The 15826-nt window shown below is 44.7% G+C and overlaps 1 protein-coding gene across 3 annotated transcripts in view; it reads right to left on the bottom strand.

Moving 5' to 3' along the window:
- The window catches only part of ADAM12 (ADAM metallopeptidase domain 12), a 374618-nt gene that overhangs the window by 34523 nt on the left and 324269 nt on the right, over nucleotides 1-15826 (bottom strand). For all 3 annotated transcript variants that reach the window (XM_021944084.2, XM_031652575.1, XM_031652576.1), the window contains 3 exons: nucleotides 5422-5530; nucleotides 5114-5312; nucleotides 1903-1980 (listed from right to left, as the gene is read on the bottom strand). In XM_021944084.2, the coding sequence (XP_021799776.2) occupies nucleotides 1903-1980; nucleotides 5114-5312; nucleotides 5422-5530 (386 nt within the window). The remainder of the gene's footprint in view (nucleotides 1-1902; nucleotides 1981-5113; nucleotides 5313-5421; nucleotides 5531-15826) is intronic.

The following is a 15826-nucleotide window of genomic DNA, read 5'->3' as shown; positions in this document are numbered from 1 at the left end:
CTAGTTTTTTGTATTTTTTTTTAGTAGAGACGGGGTTTCACCGTGTTAGCCAGGATGGTCTCGATCTCCTGACCTCGTGATCCGCCCGTCTCAGCCTCCCAAAGTGCTGGGATTACAGGCTTGAGCCACTGCGCCCGGCTGAAATCCTGTCTTTATAAAGAAAAAAAAAAAGTTAAAAAAAATATTAGGTTGAATCCTTAGGGAACACTGGATTAAAAAAGACAAATCACTAAAAGAATTTCTGAAAAATTAGGAATGAGTGAGACAACTGCACAATGGTTGGGAAGAGCAGCAGGGGACAAGCAGGAGGCTGTTCTTGGATGCTGTTGAGTGTCTAAGGTCCCCCTCCACTTAAAGAAACGAACTAGAAGTTGTTGATGATGCATTTTTGGGTGGTTTATATCAGGAAGTCAATGCACAATGACATTCAGTAAATCAATCCTAAAAGCCTCAGCTCTCTGTCAAAATATGGCTGCCAGATATTTATTTCAAGGCAAAATAAAATGTGTGGAGTATACATCTCCCATGTAATGCTTCCCTGCCTCAACCAACTTGTTTTGATGAATCAACCACCTACCCCCATTGCTTCAGATAAGAAGGCCGACTGTCAGGATGGGCTTTAATAAGTTAGAAAGTAGACTGCTATAAAGCAGAAATTGAGTAGAATTAGTTGGCATGTGGCAGAGCCTATGCCAAATATAAATGTCTTGCCTGTTCCCTCAAAGATGCTGCTGCGGACGTACTAGCCTGAGATTCATGCCTGCCCCTCATGGCTTCTCTCAGCAACTCATGGTCATGCGCCTTGTTTTAAAACCCACGTGAAGGTGCTGCCAGGAGCCTGCTCTTGTTAGGGTGGGACTGTGGCCAAGCTACCCTTCAGCAAGGCATGGCCAGCTGCTCCACCTACCCAGAAAATGTGGACCTCTCCTCTCCCATGTGTGAATGAGGCCCAGGGGTATTGGAAAGGGAGTGGTCCAGGGTCCTCAACCAGTTTGCGGCTTGCCAGCCATATTACCTTGGGCACACCATCCCCCCAGCTGAGGGCTTGGCTTCTTCAGTAAAATAATAGGACTGGACTTGATCATCTCTTAACAGCCATCAGAAAATAATCTATGATGCAATGAAGACATAAGAAGATTCCATTCTATACTGGGAGTTAGCTAACCTTACTGTCAACACACCCATCTGAGGTGACACTGTGGTCTTTATGGTTCCGGCACAATGGTAATTTACAACCCCTCCCCCCTGCACCCCGTAATTCTGTGTAAGAATCATTGGCAAGTGTCTACAAGTTTTAAAATAAAGAATTTGGAGCCTGATTTCTGTAGAAAAGTTTCAGGAAAACAAATGAACCTCTGGTGTGGTTAATCAAGACTAATATGATTCCATTGGAAAGAATTAAGCCCATCAAGAAAAATAAATTATGTTTTAAGCAATTAGAGTTCTCTTCTACCCTAAAGGCTCTCTGAGCTAAAATAACAGCCTCCTTTAGTTGAAACCCATTGTGTGTGATTTCAAGAACATGTGTTTAATATGATCTGTTGTCCTTGTTTTAATTCCTTTTGGAAGTATTTCAGTTCAGACACTGGTTCTGAATGTTGGTAGAAGAGGAACAGCGCAGTTTGAAATGTTAATGTGAAACTCTTCATGAAGGAAGGCTGGTTTGCAAATTACTTTGAACAACAAAAATCTTTTTTAAAATCATAGAATGTTAATTCAAAAGGTAATTATGGCTCAATCTGATTTTCTTTGTTAAATAAAAGTCACAATGAAAAGGTCAAAGGAAATGAATGTCTTTAGAAAAAAATATTGCAAAGGCACTAACTGCTCTATTTAAAAAATGCTATGGATTGTGAAACCTTTTACAAAGGAATGATTACTTGTTATGGGCTGGCTACTCACCCCCCTGCCGTGGCACTGCACTGTACACTCATGAACCCCAAAGACACTAATGTTTTGACATTGACGATTCAGGCAGATCTGTAGGAGGAGGAAAACACAGCAAATATCTTAGTATTTCTCCAACCCCCCTCCCCCGCCCCCAGCATACACACATACGTGTATTCAAACAAAAAGCAAGCAAAAGAAAGCTTGGAGAAGACCCAACCTTGTCTCAGTTAATACGGATGTAGCAAAACAATACATTTTACACTGGACTCAGGCACGGATCTTATTGCTGACTCCTCCAAACTCAGCACATTTTGAGACTAAGTTCAATGTGAACACTATGAAATTATTTTGCACTTTATGGCTTTTAATATAACTTTCAGTTGATCCTACAATTATAACTGATTTTCTTATGAGTTTTGTTTGGAGCTTGTAATGAAATCTATGTATTGCAGCATTTTTTTCTTCCATTAAAAGATACAGGAGAGGGCGAGGCTGGGCACGGTGGCTCATGCCTGTAATCCCAGCACTTTGGGAGGCCGAGGCAGGCAGCTCACGAGGTCAGGAGATCGAGACTCTCCTGGAAAACATGGTGAAACACCATCTCTACTGAAAATACAAAAATTAGCTGGGCGTGGTGGTGGGTGCCTGTAATTCCAGCTTCTCAGGAGGCTGAGGCAGGAGAATCGCTTGAACCGGGGAGCTGGAGGTTGCAGTGAGCCAAGATCGTGCTACTGCACTCCAATCTGGTGACAGAGAGAGATTCCGTCTCCAAAAGAAAAAAAAAAAAAAATGTAGGAGAGGGCGAGACAAATTACTCCTTATCCTAGGGCCTGGATACACATAGACAGAGACTCCAAAAATCCAGGGTTGAAGAGTGGTTTTAAGGGAGAGATTGAAATATGGGAACTTTTTCCAGATACTGACTGACAAGTAACATCATCAATGACAGAAACCATCAGTAATGAGGCTCAGCAGTGGAAAGTGGAAAACAGACTGCTCCTTGAATTTATCAAGCTGTTGTAGTGGCAAGCATTTGCTAAATGATGCTGTGCCAGCTGAAAGAGTTCAGCCTCATTTCAAAGGTGCATAATATACTCCAGACTCAAGGGTTGCAGCCCTTTATCTCCTATAAGATTTTACAAATCAGTGGAGTCAAATGAAGAAGAATCTAATGTTCAAATGGCAGAATAATTTTTAATCAAGTAGAACCTTCCTATGGAGGAGGTCACCATCCGACCCCAACAGGTCATATAAGGCAAGAGGCATACCCTTTGGGAGAAGTGCTGGCCCAAGCAGCGCTGAGGGGATTCCCACTCTGTGGGTACGAATTCTGGCCAAGGGAATGGTCACATTCCAGCTGATAAAAGAACCTGTCCCGGATTACAGTGAACACAGCAGGACCCTCATGAGAATCACTGCTGATCCCTGAGCCATCAGAGAACCAAGGTTCTGAGATCAAAGCACATTTCATCTTGAACATGGAAAACAAATTTGATAAATTGAGCCCTTGGAATTGGAATGTCCAGATGCACCCGGCCCTGGCTGTTCAGGCTACAGTTTTAAAAAAAAGGTGTCAGTCAGATGGCTGTTATTAAAAAGTGAAAAAAAACAACATATGCTGGCGAGGCTGTGGAGAAAAAGGAACACTTATATACTGCTGGCGGAGTGTAAATTAGTTGAACCACTGTGGAAAACAGTGTAGTGATTCCTCCGAGACCTAAAAGCAGAAATTACCATTTGACCCAGCCAACCCATTACTGGGTAATACCCAAAGAAATAGAAATCATTCTATCATAAAGACACATGCACTCATATGTTCATTGCAGCACTATTCACAATAGCAAAGACATGGACTCAACCTAAATGTCCATCAATGATAGAATGGATAAAGAAAATATGGTACATATACTCCATGGAATACTATGCAGCCATAAAAAAGAATGAGATCATGTCCTTTGCAGGAACATGGATGGAGCTGGAGGCTATCTTCCTAAGCAAATTAATTCAGGAACAGAAAACCAACTACCACATGTTCTCACTTATAAGTAGGAGCTAAATGATGAGAACACATAGACACATAGAGGGGAATACCACACACTGGGCCTAATCAGAGAGTAGAGGGTGAATGAGGGAGATGATCAGGAAAAATAACTAATGGTTACTAGGCTTAGTATCTGGGTGATGAAATAATCTGTACCACAAGCCCCCATGACACAAGTTTACCTATATAACAAACCTGCACATGTACCCCTAAATCTAAAAGTTAAAAGACAAAATACGATTTGAGCCTAAAAAAATCAGATGTCATTTTAATGTCAAGGCTTGAATACGAACAAATGTAGGTAAGGAGACATTCAGAATGTATGAGAAGATTCACATGCTATCCTGTTTCTCAAGGAAAAAGCATTTGTGGCTCAGGGTGTGTGGGGGCAAAGACAGGAGAGTGGAGGCAACACTTGTCCTCAGCATTCTGTCTCTGCCTCTGTCTTTTCTTCCCTCTGTGACCTCATGTTAGTGAGTGATTTCAAGATCCTGTTGAATATGGAGTCTAAAAAGCATGTGGGGGTTGTTTCATCCTTTTCCTAAAACATTGTATTAGCTTGCTGTCATTTAGTCTGATGAGAAAGTTTGGTGAAAAAAAAATCAGTATGGCAGAGCATGAAAATTTCAAATTCTTTTTTCAAAAAAAAAAAAAAAAAGCTTCACTTTATTTCTAAACCTCAAAATATCTCCATGTATCTTTCTCCCTGTTCTCTGAAAGGACTCCCTTCTGGTTTTGAGTTTTTCCCACTGCTTTCCCTCTCCTATTCTTCTCTCTACAGGGTCTGTAAAAATACATCTGATTTCCCTTTCTGTCCAGGTGAGGACAAGCCCCCAAGAACTCTGTGCTAAAAACCAAGCCACATATCCAAAACCAATAGAATATGCGATTGTATTTCTTTCCAAAGTAATTTTCTGGCTAGAAGTCCTCATGCCACCTGGAGTGTAGAAATGACTTATTAACACTCCAGGCCTAAGAAGACAGGCTTTGTTGTCCCCATTCTGCATTTTAATAGTCAGACCAGGATCTAGGATTTATTGACTTTTTCTTCTAGGTGCATCTGAGAAGAAGTAGATTTAAGAAAACAAACAAACGCTGTAACCTAGTTCTTGCACAGGCCGTTTTTCAGTGGGCCCTGTTCCAGACTTACATTTATGATCCAAGCAAACATTTGGGCCTTACTTTTCCATCTGCACACTTTGTGCCTGCAAGCACAAGCCCAGGGTCCGGCATGTCATCGCCCAAGTACACGTGGGTCCCCCGGCACAGAATCCGGCCCCCTTCCTGCAGGGGGATGTTTGTTTCTATGGAAACAGCATTGGTACCAATGACTGGCCGGCTGGCACCTCCTTGACACTGGATTTTTCCACATTTAGCATCTCTGGAAGGGTAAGAACAAACAATTCCCAAAGAGAAACCGTTTGGAACCAACCCTATGCAATGTGGGAAGGTCAGAGCAAAGACTTTGCCAGGATGTCTGGATTCCATACCTCATCTCGCATTTGGCAAAGGAACTCTTTGAGACTTTGCCACAGTTGCCATAAGGATCACCTGCAGAATTGACTCTCTCAAAGCAGATCCCAGGGGCAGGTTTAGCACCTGAAACAGAAGCAGAACTGCATTTTCATCTCCTGCAGGTGTTTTTAATGTTTTTGTTTGTTCGTTTTGTTTTGTTTTTTTGCATGGCTCTAGGCCTCTCAAATGGTTAAGGGGAGACATGTTCGAAGCAATCATACCCAGTGTCTGCCCTGACTCATGGTGGGAGCTGGCCAGGGGAAGCCAAGGGTGTCAACAGCTCACATCCTCTCTTGACTCAGCACACGGCAAAGCATATGTTTCAATGCTTACTCTTCCTTAGGTCTGCTCTCTGGGCTCATGGCATGTGTGGCCTCTCAGGAAATGAGGCCTGGCTGTGGGATGAGATCCGATCCAGGGCAAAAAGGAGGTGGCTGGCTGGCTGGCTGCAGAGAAGGGGAAGCTTGCCCTCTTTAACAACATCCCACACAATTCCGGTGAGAAAATGCAAGCCAGGGCAGGCTCCAGAGGAGCAACGAAGATACCTTCTGCAATAATTTTAGTCCCACAAAGCTCCCTGTAAGAGCAAGTCCTACCTTCTATTAATACCTTCTATTTTATTTGCAAGGCAGAGATTTCTCTCAGAGGCCATGGAGTCACAAACCCTGGTAATCCCTAGGTACAGCATGACGGGTCCCAGCAGAGAGGGTCATGGCGACCAGAGAGCTCAGAAATGGCCATTTTTAGCACATCTTCCAGCCGTGGAAAGACAGCACATAGAATCAGGGTTTGTAGCCAAAGCTCTGGAGGACTCCTGGGCATAGTGATGTCTGTTGAAGACTATTGAGCAAGTCAAGAAAACATGTCACATTCTTCAGAACAAACCATGCCCTGCGGTGCGGTCCTTTTTCTCTCTCTCATTGGTGTCCTGTTTGGGCACTTTATCTCACGTTGCTTCTGATGGCCAGGACGCTGACACTCCAGAGCCCCACTCTGCCTCCTGCCCTTCTCTGCTCCCTACCCCGGGGAGACTTTATTTGCCTTCCAAGGTGACAACGGATTTATTTAAGATACCTCCTCCCAGGGAACAGAAGATGTTCTTATTACTGAAAACATCCCCCTTCTTTAGCCTGCACCTGATACCTCATCAGCTACTAGCAGACATGATCATCTCATTAAACACACACACGCCACACCACCTTGGCACCATTTGAAGTGAGCAGTGTGCTCAGCGCTCAGCCTCTGCAATGAGCCAGCCTTACACCTCTCCTTTTCCCCTTCTTTTATAAATCACGTTAGAGAAACTTCCGCAACCTCCTTTTTCAGGGGCACTAGCCCAGACTGGACACAGTTCTCTGTCATGGAAAAAGATGAGGTTCCTAGCTCCTCCCATCGCATTCCCTTTCCTTCCACCTGATCCACATCTGCCTTGCCCACAGCAGGATGACACCACCGACATACTCAGCTCACAGTAGGACGACACCACTGACACACTCAGCTCACAGTAGGATGACACCACCGACACACTCAGCTCACAGTAGGACGACACCACTGACACACTCAGCTCCTGTCTAGTAGGGACCTGATTTGTTCGCATTCTGCCCTCTTTTTCTCTTTCATCTCTCTGTCGGAGCAGGGAAGGATGGGGAAGGCGAGCCTCAGTGTGGAACCTGCACTTTGTACTTAATTTCATCCTGTTTGGCGGCACTTTTGATCAAAGCACTTGGATCTGATTGATCAAAGCAGTTTGGAAAAACTGGCATCTAGAATAGTAACAATGCAACAGTTGTTTGTGTGTTTTTGCACACACCCTATGTATTTGTTACTTGCCTAACTCTATCTCCTTCCCATCCATCTTTCTTTCCCTCTTCTTTCCTCCTTCCTTCCCTTCCTACTTTCTTCCATCATCCATTTATCTACCCATCTATCCATTCATCCATCCATCCACCCGTCCAGCCAGCCAGCCAGCCAGCCAGCCATCATGTTGCAGGCTTCAATCAGACACACATATTTATTCAGCACCTACTATCTTCCAGACATTGCTAGTATAACAGGGACCAAACTGGACAAACCTCCTGCTTACTTGAAAATTGCAAGGAGAAACAGAAAGAAAACAAATGATTATGTTCCTCTAAAGTCCAGTGTTAGGGAATGCTATGAAGGTAGAAACAGAGTAGGAGGGTTCGGGGGACTGTTGCTTTTAAAGGCAGGCTGGTCAGAGAAGTCCTCTTAGAGAAGACATCATGAGCCGAATCCTACCATTTAATCCTACAAGGTAGGTCTCATTATTCCATTTTATGGACAAGAAAATGAGGACATCAGAGGTTAAATATATTGCTTAGATTCACATAGGTATTGCAGAATCATCTAAGGGTGAAGCCGGGCTTCTGTGCTGTTCCCTCCTGTGCTCCATCCTCACAGGTGCTGGACCCTGCACTGGATCTCAGGCGTAGAGAGCAGATTAAGACCTGGCCCTGCAGCCCAAGCAACAGCAGGTTCAGTGGCTGTGGGGTGTGCTGCAGCTGCTCATGGAAGCGCTAATAAAATGGGGCAGGAAATGGCTTTGTTGCTTCTTTCCCTACTTCATAAGACCAGGACTCGGAAATACAAGCAGCTCCTAGTGATTGCTTAGCTCCTAGGAAATGGGTGGGTGGAGTTGACATCACTGTGCCATCGCACACAATGCTATTCGGATGTCCTAGTTTCTGCTACCTTTATTATAAAGTAATTTCTTTCCTGGGAATTGTGACCACTTAAAGAATACATATACCATGGTGCAATTCAAATGTGCCAGTTGATAAATTTGTTTTCCTTATAGGGAGCTCTAAAAAGACTTTGAGCAGTTTTAGACATGTGAGCTCACAAATAGCTCAACGGCAGCCTGGGAGGAGAGTTAGATGAGGTTGGACTGAGGAGTACAGAAGGATAAACACAGAGAGAGGAAGGGGGAGAGAGAAAGGATGAGCGAGATCAACATCAACAGGGACTGAAGACACTGCAAATGTACCGGCGAAGCAAAGGGGAAGCTTCATACACGAATACCAGATAAAGGGCTATCGTTAAGATAGGAAGTCAAGCAAAGGCATGGAAACAGTGTGTAATCAAGTATAAAAGCATTCTGGAAGTGAAAACACTGGATCTCTACTTGGGCATCCAAAGCCGAAACACACTGAGCCTTCTGGGTCAGAGTGTGACGTGGTTTGGATCTGTGTCCCCACCAAGTCTCATGGAGAATTATAATTCCCAATGTTGGAGGTAGGGCCTGGTAGGAGGTGACTGGATCATGGGAGCAGTTTCTCCTGAATGGTTTAGCGCCATCCCCTTGGTGCTGTTCTTGGGATAGTGAGTGAGTCATTGAGATCTGGTCGTTTAAAAGTGTGTGGCACCTCCCTCTTCCTTCTCTCTCGGAAGGCAGCTATGCGCACCACTATACGACCAACGCTTTTCCTTCTCTCTCTTGCTCCCACTCTGGCGTGTGATGTGCCTGCTTCCCCTTCACCTTCTGCCATGATTGGAAGCTTTCTGAGGCCTCCCCAGAAGCAGAAGCCACTCTGCTTCCTATAAAGCCTGCAGAACCAAGAACCAATTAAACCTCTTTTCTTTATAAATTACGCAGCCTCAGGTATTTATTTATTTATAGCAGTGTGAGAACAGACGAATACAGGGTGTGCTTATGATTTTAATGCCGCGAATGCTGGTGGAGCGGCACAGCTCAGAAAACCAGGTGTGTGTAAGATGCAATGCCTTGTTTACCAGTAACGCAGAAGCATGGTACACGCCCCAGCAGAGAGCCACCTGGCATTTCAGGAGCGCCACCATTCTCCCAAAGACAAACCCTCAGAAAGGCTTATGGCCAATTTGAATATGTGAATGTTACAAACACAGATGACACAGTCAAACATCATCTTCTAATATGCTGTCAATTAACAATAATGAGAAACAAAGAATCACATTTTAATTTAGCTTGTCTTATAACAACTCTCCCACACTGTGGAACAATTTTACTGAGATTACGTTTCCTTTGGTCTCAGTCTTTTTATTTTTATTTATTTATTTAGAGACAGAGTTTCGCTCTTGTTGCCCAGGATGGAGTGCAATGGTGCGATCTCAGCTCACTGCAACCTCTGCCTCCCGGGTTCAAGTGATTCTCCTGCCTCAGCCTCTCATTTAGCTGGAATTACAGGTGCCCGCCACCACGCCGACTAATATTTTGTATTTTTAGTAGAGATGGGGTTTCACCATGTTGGCCAAGGTGGTCTCGAACTCCTGACCTTGGGTGATCCACCTGCCTCAGCCTCCCAAAGTGCTGGGATTACAGTCGTGAGCCACCATGCCCGGCCTGATCTCAGTCTTCTTGTTTTCCATGGCACATTCCCTGCACTTCCGGCTTTCTCAGGATGCTGATATTTTTTCTTCTGTTATCACTGGAAGTCTTGTTTCTAGGTTCGAGTACCCATTCTTCCAACAGTGAGCACTTTCTCTGTTAGCCCAGTGGGTGTATATTCATGACCTCCACAACTAAACCACCCACTCTATTGCTTATCAAAGTGAACCCTTAAAAGCTCTCTTACCAGAATAACCAAAATGGGATGAAGTCACAGCCGAAGAATAATATTTAAGCATGTGATAGATGCTTTTTTTAAACCTGATTTTGTCAGGCAGCCTTGATGAACCTGCGTGGATGCAGGATGATGAGTGCCAAAGCTCCTTCCCACCTGCTCTGTGATATCCAAAAGGTGTGGCTGAGAGAGTGACAGGTCAGTGGTCAGTGATTCTTTTTGCTGGGTACTTTCAGGGGGAAGCCTTGTTTTATAGCTGGGCATGTATGGGATCTAAGAAAAATGTAGAATGCCTCTCAGTCTTCAGGCTTTTTAGAATGCCCCCTCCTGTCTGATTGATAAACTCAGTGACCACGCTTCAGAGTGGGAAGAACAAAGGCTTGGAACTCGGGCTGATCTGGCATTCAATGTCCAAAAGGCCTTGTTGTACAAGCTCTCGAGGCTCTGTCCCCTTATCTGTAAAATGGGGACAAGGACCTGACTCAAAGGTGCTGTAGAGCTGAGTCAGTGTGTAGAGCTCCTGGCATGTGGCAGGCCCCTAGGAAACCCAAATGATAATGAGGACCACCTTGGGCTGTGGGGAAGGCGTAGCTTCTGGACTTTAGGGCTGGGGGTGTGTGTGGGGAGAAGAGAACTCCTTGTACCAGCCCCTGCTCGCATCACTTACCACACCTGTAATGATTCATGATCACGTCAGTAGGGGCTTTATATCCATCTCCCTCACACTTCATGGTCCCCAGGCCCTTACACATTAAGGGGACCTAGTAGAGACTATGGGCTAACCAGATGCCTCAGGAAATGAGAAGGAAAGGGAATCTCATCTGAAACCCTAATAGTTTTTGCACATCTTTTGCATATAAATCAGAACGATCATCGAGCACAAGGATTTCAACCTCTCTGCACCCATCCCTTTACTCCTTTCAATGTGTGCGGTTCCCTGCGGCCCCCAAATCCCAGCTGGTTCTGGGAACCCTCCTGACCTGCCCTGGGCTGGGCCTCCAGACTCCTCCTGAGTCAGCACCCAGTGCCATGTTGAAAGAGGCAGCAGGCAACCCTGGGCAAAAGCCTTGAGTCCGACTTCTCTTTATGCCACTCAACCCTAGGAACAAAGATCATTTTCCTGTCATTCCTCTGTTTGCTCTTAACACACACACACACTTTAACTGAACGACACCTTTTAGATCATCAGTGGGCCACTTGTAATTAAAGTATGGTGCTGGACACAGCACGTAGTATCATCTTCGATCCTTATAACCACCCCGTAAGGTCTACATTCTCCCCATTTCAGAGATTTTTCACTTAGCCTCAGCATTTTAGCAAGTTGCCGAAGATCACAATGTAAACGGCAAAGTTGGGTTTGGCTCATGGGTTTAAAGCCAAAACTCATGATCCAGCCTTGATCCTGTACAGCCTTCCTCTTAGAAACCCCCTACTTGGCCACAGACTCCTGTCCCTGCCATCCTTTACCTCTTCAGAACCACCAACATATTCTCCTGTAATCCACCGTTCGTGGTGTCAACTCCATCTCCACCAAATCTTTTTCCAAAAAATCTCCTGACAGGTGAGGACACCAGCCACCTCATGCTCATGTCTCAGGTGCTGAAATGACCTGGGTCACAGCCTACCCCCTGCACCCAAGCATGCGCAGTGAGATTTCCCTTTAAAACTGGGACGATGGAGGCAGGCAGCAGATATTTGTATGCTTTTTGTTGCATCTATACTCATCAGGGAAAGAAATGAAAAATTTGGAGTAGAATGACTTGGAAACCTCTGCGGAAGTAGTTCCTCAAGAAATAAATCTCAGTGAAGTTTGGCCAGTAAAACTGACTCCACTCTGCTATTAATTCATCCAGTGGCTCGAACGATGCGAGGTTCTAAAGGTTAACGTTCTGTCTCTACCTCCAGGAAGGCAGTAACGCTCACCTTCTAAGAGTTTCATTCATTTCAGCTTTCACCCAAAACATGAGGGAGTGAGGGATGCCATGTCACGCTTTACCGCTGAAATATGGCCAGGACATGATGTCCCCAGGGCACAGCAATAATACGGCTCACTGCCACATGGCAAACAAAACGCACATTTGCAGGAGAGGCAGGCCATGATTTCGTCAGCCATGTAAACATGATAGGACAGATGCATTTCTCTATGGAATCAAAGGTCTGAATGCACACTCCAACCCCTGTCATCTACTTTGTTCATTCTCTTCTCTGGAGGATGAAGAAAACTGGCTATGATAACTCACGGGAAGCCCCAACAGATGTGATCTTTTGCGTCCTTTTATCAGCCCTCTGAAACTGCTGCTGCTTTAATTTGGTAGTGGTGGTGAGGGTTGCAGGAAGGTGGGAGGAAGATGGAGCAGAGCCCTGTTTACAATGCTTACTCCTACCCAGTTGGCTAGGGTGCCTTGCCCTGGAGTCTCCAGGCTGTAATGAGAAATCTCCCATGAGGAACACGGATGTTTAAAGGCCGAGGGATTTAAAATGAACCAAACTTCTAAGGACACAGCGGCCAAAACTTGGTCCTGTTTGCAACATGCCCCTGCTGCCCCGAACTCCGATGTTAGATTGTAGGATGGTAGCACCGTGGGCTCTGGGCCACTTCCTGGGGCCAGGGAGCTGCCAGTTAGTGGTCGTCAGAGTGATTCAGCACAACTCCTTCCAGAACCACATACTGGCCACACCCCTCCAGGGTGGAATCTACCTGTGTGGTAAGAGGTTGTTTTGGGAGCTTGGAGCAGCAACAGCACTTTGTGAACATGGATTGTTGGGGTAGGAGACGCAGGGTTGTTTATTATTTTGTTGAACACCTCTCCCATATCCCTTCTTCTAGGAACAAGAACATTTTCCTTATGGGAAATCCATTTTACATGGTTTATTGGAGCTAACTTTCCTATCCAGTGGCAGAGGTATGCACATAAGCTTGAATCTGAGCGGTCCATCCCACAGGTTATATGATCAGGTCAATGCTGGGCACACGACCAAAACCAGAGGAGTCAGCGTCTTCCTTGGAACTTGATGCCTGGGTCAGCTGGATGAGGGTCCAGGGCTCCTGTGTCCTTCAGGGCTCTCCTCTGCCCCCGGCTTTGCCATGGAGGCTAGGATTGGCCCTCCTTTCCCTCCTCCCAAGGTTGTCCTCCTCTTTTATTTACCACACTGCTTTTGCCTCCTGGGAGGCCCAGGGCTCCTGCCTGTGGGCAGGGATGGTGCCTCGGGCCAGCGCAGAGCAGATGTGTTCCAAGAACGAGTGAGTAAAAAGCCATTTGGGGAAAGCACATCATGTCTCCAGTGCCCTTCCCGGAGGAAGTCAACGGTGGTTCTGCAAACACAGCAGCCTGGGCAAATGAACACTGTCTGCTGGTTATCTTTTCTATGACTCTGGATTTCCACTTATTCATTGACATCAAATGAAGTATTACTGTGGGATCTTATGTAAGGTCATAAAAAGACAGACGTTTTACTTCCTGGAAAGGTAAACTGTTATTCCTTCAAAGTTCAGGAAGAAAACGTATAAGCAGGGAAACCGAAGGGGGCTGAGTGCCAACCTTGGGAGCAGATGCAGCTCCAGCACTAAAAGAAAACGTCATTAAAGGCAAAAGGCTCAAAGGCACGGAGCCCGCAGACAACTCTCTGCGCACCCTGCCTGTCCAGAACCTGCTGATCCCAGTCAGGATGGCGGAGGAGGGGCCCGCAGAGTGCTTCCCGTGGCTTCTGTGCATTAGCTGCCATCTGGCATTTGTCTTAGAGACAGAATGGTCAGTAATTCAAAAAGTGCAAATGACTTCTATCCACTTGTAAGATGTTATAAAGGTACACATTCGGTTCGAAGTTGCTGCCTTAAAAAATGTCTGTCTTCGTGAAGACAAGACATTTCACATTTCTTAGAAAGAATGACAACGATGTTCTTATCACTACCATATTACATCAATTAGAGCCTTTGAGTCCTGAATAATGGAACACTTAGAAATTTTGCCATTATCAAAAGATAAAATTTAGGCTTTCAGAGGGAATTTTGACACCATACTGTATTTTGTAATTATGTAGAAAGTGATGGATTTTAATTACCAGTTTTATCTTCAGAGTGCTATAACTTATATTTGTAATTGTAGTTTGGAAGTTCCCAATGTCATTATGTTTTTTTTTTTTTTTGAAAGAGAAATGATGGCATCTTGAATTAAGCCCACAATTTACTCAATCTAATCTTACTTAAAATGACTCTATTATGCAAATATACTTCTCCAGTTCAGTCAAATCAGCTCCTCCTTCCCTCTGTCACTGATTTCCCTGACCCCTGCCACTAACATCCACAGACAAAGGCATTTTTACAAACAACTTGAGACTGTATTGTTCTTCCCATCTCTCTTCTTCAGACGGACCTTTGTATTCTTTAGAAAATGAAGTCCAAATGAACAAATTTTATCATTTCTTTCTCGCTTGATAGGACAAAAGGGAGACTTTCCCGACTTCTAAACAATACAACTTCTGGCAAAAAAAAAAATTTTTTTCCCATCTGTGGCCACAGGAGTTGTAGGTGATTCATAAATGCACTGCCCCAAGTGGGTCACAATAAACCAAGCTCATGTAAACCAGCTTTGCAGATAAACACTGAGTATTCACCAGCCCATAAAAATGCTCTGGCCAGCTCACACTGCAGAAATCAAACGACATTAGATTCTGGTGAGTGATAAAATAGAAAAAGCTAACACATTTCAGGAATTCTCTGATGCCAATTGTTTGTGACTACAGATGTGTAGTTATCTCTAAGATTAATTGCCAAGGAATATTTTCAGTAACCATGCTAGTGGTTCTGACAAACAACATTGGTAAAAGTAAATTTGCTACCTAAATAAACATATCCAGCTATATTTCAGAAGGAGTAAAGGTCATGTCATATTGACAGAAAATCTTTGGAGATACTAAGACTAAACCGGGCAAAGAGAGCTAAACGCCAACCACACAGTTTGAACTGTGAATAACATTTGTGTGTTTGAAATCAACATAGGAAGTCTTGAGATACAAGATTTGCGGGACAAAAATCAGTGAGAAAAAAATTATACTCCTAGCCAACGAGAACGTACATTATCAACAACAAAAACAATTAGAACAACAGATAAATGAACAAAAAACCCAAAAGGCATTCTCAAAGTGTATTCCTTTGCCAGTTAGAAGTTGCAGGCATGTGTTTTGAATTTTCTATTGCTTTATTTGTAGAAAGATTTGGAAGCAGGATTATTTTATTGAAATAGAATGCCAGATTGAGAAAAGCCCATTTCAAAAGGGAATCGTTATTTGGAAGGAAGGGCTTCATCCAGTTAGTGTTCGGGTCGCCAGATCTGGATGGTGAGTAACGGACATCCTGAATATAACTGGAGAATTCTGGACAACTCAGCAATTCAGCCAGGTCACTAGGGTGCAAATGTCAAGGGCCGGTGGGGCAAGGATTCAAGGACTCAAGGGCTCCTGGAGCTCTGAGTTACTGCGTTTCCCAGGAGGCCTACGATGACCCCAGTGCATACGTGATCCAGATCCTGAAGCATTTGCTCCTGGGTGGGGAAATACTGCAAATGCAAACTTGACAATAAGTTTTCCTTTCTGAATCACGAAAAGCTAATTCAAACCAACCACTGTAACAAAGCATTGAAATGTTCTCAATGGTATATCTGGCTGGCCAGGGGCCTGGCTGAGGAAGTCACCTCCGCTCCCAGGACTGCGTTTGTCCGGGATCCATGCCTCCCGGGAGGATATTGTGATGGCTTCACATCCGCACTCCCCTCCAGATCCAGGCAGGAGTGTGCAGGGACTGTGGGAAGTGTGTCACTCTGGCAGA

Source organism: Papio anubis, chromosome 11 (genome assembly GCF_008728515.1).
Source record: "Papio anubis isolate 15944 chromosome 11, Panubis1.0, whole genome shotgun sequence".
Lineage (NCBI taxonomy): Eukaryota > Metazoa > Chordata > Mammalia > Primates > Cercopithecidae > Papio > Papio anubis.
This window is presented reverse-complemented; position numbering and strand designations above follow the sequence as displayed.